Here is a 3,437-nt window from a genome sequence, read left to right as displayed (position 1 = left end):
CAGTTATTTTCACTTATTTAGAAATAGAAACCCCCCTTTTATTGTTTTTTACTTTCCAAGGATGTCATTGACCAAACAATAGTAATAACTGGTTGAAGTTAAGTCTAGACTATTTTCCTCGTGGGAACGATTCCAACCTTACTAGTTGGGTTATTTACTTGACACGACCATCTTATTTCTTATTTGAGAGGTAGGTTTGAGCGTATCAAATTTTGGCGCCGCTGCCGGGGATTATAGCTTTTAGATTAACTTGATCTTATTACTATAGTTTAGTTGATATTTTCTTGATTTTACTTTGTTTTATTGTTTTTGATTTTTTTAGAACTATCCTCCTTGTATGCCAAATACACGGAGAGCAAGAGAACCCTTATTTCCCTACGATCACGAGTTAGAGAGTACACTGCGCAATATGAATTGAATCTTGGGAATAAATAATGATAATCCGAACTAGAACATCCCAGCTCCGGTTGATGTTCATTGTCAGATGTTACCCGATGCTCCGGGTGAACACCAACAGAGGGGACAAAATCCCATTCCACGGCCCCAAGCATACTACGGAGTCTATGATAACATAGCAGACTCGGATGGGCCACTATTTTTGCCTCATCTACCCACTGGCCACACTTTTGTGGTAACTAGTAGCCTGATGCAAATGCTAACTGCCAGAGGTTTGTTTTCAGGGCTACCTTCTGAGGATCAACATGCCCATATAGCTAAGGTAAGGGAACTGTGTAAAAGTTGTGTACGGAGGCCTGATTTGGATTTAGATGTAATAGGTCTCAGAGTGTTTCCTCTCTCACTGACGGGAGAGGCTGCTATGTGGTTCACTGAGCTCCCATACAACTCAATCTTCACTTGGAACCAACTAAGGGATGTCTTCTTAGCATGCTACTATCCACTCTCCAAGAAACTAAACCAGAAAGACAGAGTGAATAACTTTGTGGCACTACCAGGAGAGTCAGTTAGTAGTTCTTGGGATAGATTCACCTCATTCTTGAGAAGTGTTCCAAATCCCTGTATAGATGATGAGTCACTGAAGGAATACTTCTATCGGGGACAGCATGATAACAATAAAGCGGTGTTGGATACTATAGCAAGTGGATCTTATGGGGAGTGTCCTTATGCTGAGATCGCTGAAAAATTAGAGAAATAACCCGGAATAACAAAGCTTTGAGTACTAGGAAGTCTGATACAGGAAGAAACACCTTCGCAGTGCAGTACACTCACAACCCAGCCACAGATGAGATTCGTGAAGAAATGGCTCAGATGAGAATTGAGCTTGGGTTGGTACTCAAACATGTCACTGGGGGTGCAGAAAAGATAAATGCAGTCAACTACTTGGCTAAACCACCACCTCCTAATGATGAATGCTATTATGCGGAGGACACTTATGCAGTAAATGAGCAGACGGGGGGTTTCCTACCAAGCGCCCAAGGCTCAAATCAGGATAACTGGCGCCAAGGTCAAGGGAACCAACGTCGGAACTATGGTAACTACAATCGTGAGGGCCCTATGTCCCTCCTCAAAATCGTGAAGTTACTCCTAGAGATGGTGGAGATAGTATGGCACGAGTTGAGGATATGTTGCACAAAATGATGAAGAGGTTCGATGCTAGTGATGAGCATATTAAAGAGTTGAGGTGTGATTTAGCTAGTATTGGGCAAAAAGTTGATACAGATGCAATTTCGATTAAGTAGATCGAGTTGCAAATGGCCCAATTATCTGCGACAGCGAACACACGGCAACCAGGCACTCTTCCTAGCAACACTGTCCAAAATCTAAAGAATGATGCGCACTGTATGGCAATCATTACTTCGGGTGGTAAGCAAACCATTGACCCACATATGCCGTCTACTGAGGAAAATGTGAGAAAGGATAATGACAATGTGGTAAAGGGTAGTGGTGAAGTAGAAGAAAGTAATGGAAAAGATGCAGAAGTACCTATCAAGGTAATTCCGATGCCTAGGCCACCACCACCCTTACCTCAGAGATTAGTGAAAAAGACCGAGGATAGTAAATATCGGCGTTTAATAACAATGTTGAACCAGATTTCTATCAATGTCTCTTTGGTAGAAGCTCTAGAAAAAATGCCCGGTTATGTCAAATTTAGGAAAGATCTGGTCACCAAGAAAAGATCAGTCACTTTCGAGGATGAGGATAGACTACAGCATTGTAGTGTTATTGCTACAAGATCCCTCGTTCAAAAGAAAGACAATCCTGATGCGTTCACTATTCTTTGTACAGTTGGGTCATTACATTTTTCGAAAGCATTATGTGATCTTGGGGCAAGCATAAATCTCATGCCCCTCTCGATTTACAAGAAGTTGGGTTTGGGGGATCCAAAACCCATTATGATGCGGCTAGTGATGGCTGATCGGACAGTGAAACGGCCTATAGGGATACTTCATAATGTGTTAGTAAAAGTGGAGTCATTCATCTTTCCAGCTAATTTTGTTATTCTTGATTGTGAGGTCGATTTTTAAGTGCCTATTATTCTTGGGAGGCCATTCCTTGCTACAGGTAGAGCCTTAGTTTATATAGAGAAGGGACAGATGACATTTCGGTTGAATAATGAAGAAGCGACCTTCAACAATTGTAGGACCATAAGGCAGAGTGGTGAGCTCCAATCAGTATTTGCCATATCCCACAAAGAAAAGATGAAGAAGGAGAATGAACAAAAAATTGCAAAACAAGAGTTAATGGTTGGGGATTTGGTGCTTTTAGTCATTTCTGGGGTGCTTTGTCTTCCGGGCATCTCAAGTCCAAATAGAGTGGCCCTTACTTGATTACCCAAGTATTCCCTCATGAAGTAGTTGAGTTAAAAGCCAGGGAGGGAGTGCGGTTTAAGATGAATAGAGAACGAATAAAACTCTATTTGGTCATAAGGCATCGGGGAATAAAGCAATAGAGGAAAACAATCTTGATGAAGGTTGAGTAATCAAGTTTCCCCACTCGTGCCGTGAAATTAAATCATGCGCTTGTTGGGAGGCAACCCAATACTTATAGTATTTTTCGTAATGGTAGCATTTTTCTACAAATGGGTTTTTAAATTTGTAGGCACATCACCAAGAAATTCTACAGAAAATTACTCTGTAGCAGTCACTAACGGATACAACGATGGACCGTTGCGCCTACGACGGACCGTCGCATGCATCCGTCATACCAGGTATGTCTTTATGTTATTTTCAATCAAGGGCACACACGACAGAACCAATGACGGGTCGTCACAGCTGCGACGGACCGTCGTCAGGGAACCGTCGCGTGATTAATGAGACATACCCAACCCGACCTGGTTGGAGTTTAATATAAACTTTCTCCATTTAAACTCCCCAACCCCTCATTTCACTCCCATTCCTTCATTATTCCCCCCAATACCCTCTCTTTTCTACTTATACAATCTCTCCCTCTATCAACCGATCATTGTCCCCCCCCCCCAC

The 3,437-nt window shown here is 42.2% G+C and overlaps 1 protein-coding gene across 1 annotated transcript; it reads left to right on the top strand.

Annotated features, from left to right (window-relative positions):
- Positions 1–2,036: 2,036 nt before the first annotated feature.
- LOC138347977 (uncharacterized) lies at positions 2,037–2,786 on the top strand. Its single transcript, XM_069296584.1, has 2 exons — positions 2,037–2,466; positions 2,521–2,786. The coding sequence occupies exons 1-2, from the start codon at positions 2,037–2,039 to the stop codon at positions 2,784–2,786; spliced, it is 696 nt and encodes a 231-aa protein (XP_069152685.1).
- Positions 2,787–3,437: the final 651 nt, after the last annotated feature.

Source organism: Solanum lycopersicum, chromosome 4 (assembly GCF_036512215.1).
Source record: "Solanum lycopersicum chromosome 4, SLM_r2.1".
Classification (NCBI taxonomy): Eukaryota; Viridiplantae; Streptophyta; class Magnoliopsida; order Solanales; family Solanaceae; genus Solanum; species Solanum lycopersicum.
This window is presented reverse-complemented; position numbering and strand designations above follow the sequence as displayed.

Coding starts and splice junctions, on each gene's coding strand:
- LOC138347977 (XM_069296584.1), top strand. CDS start 2,037: ATGTTGAACCAGATTTCTATCAATGTCTCTTTGGTAGAAGCTCTAGAA. Junction 2,467..2,520: donor TAATTTTGTTATTCTTGATT/GTGAGGTCGATT, acceptor TCCTTGCTACAG/GTAGAGCCTTAGTTTATATA.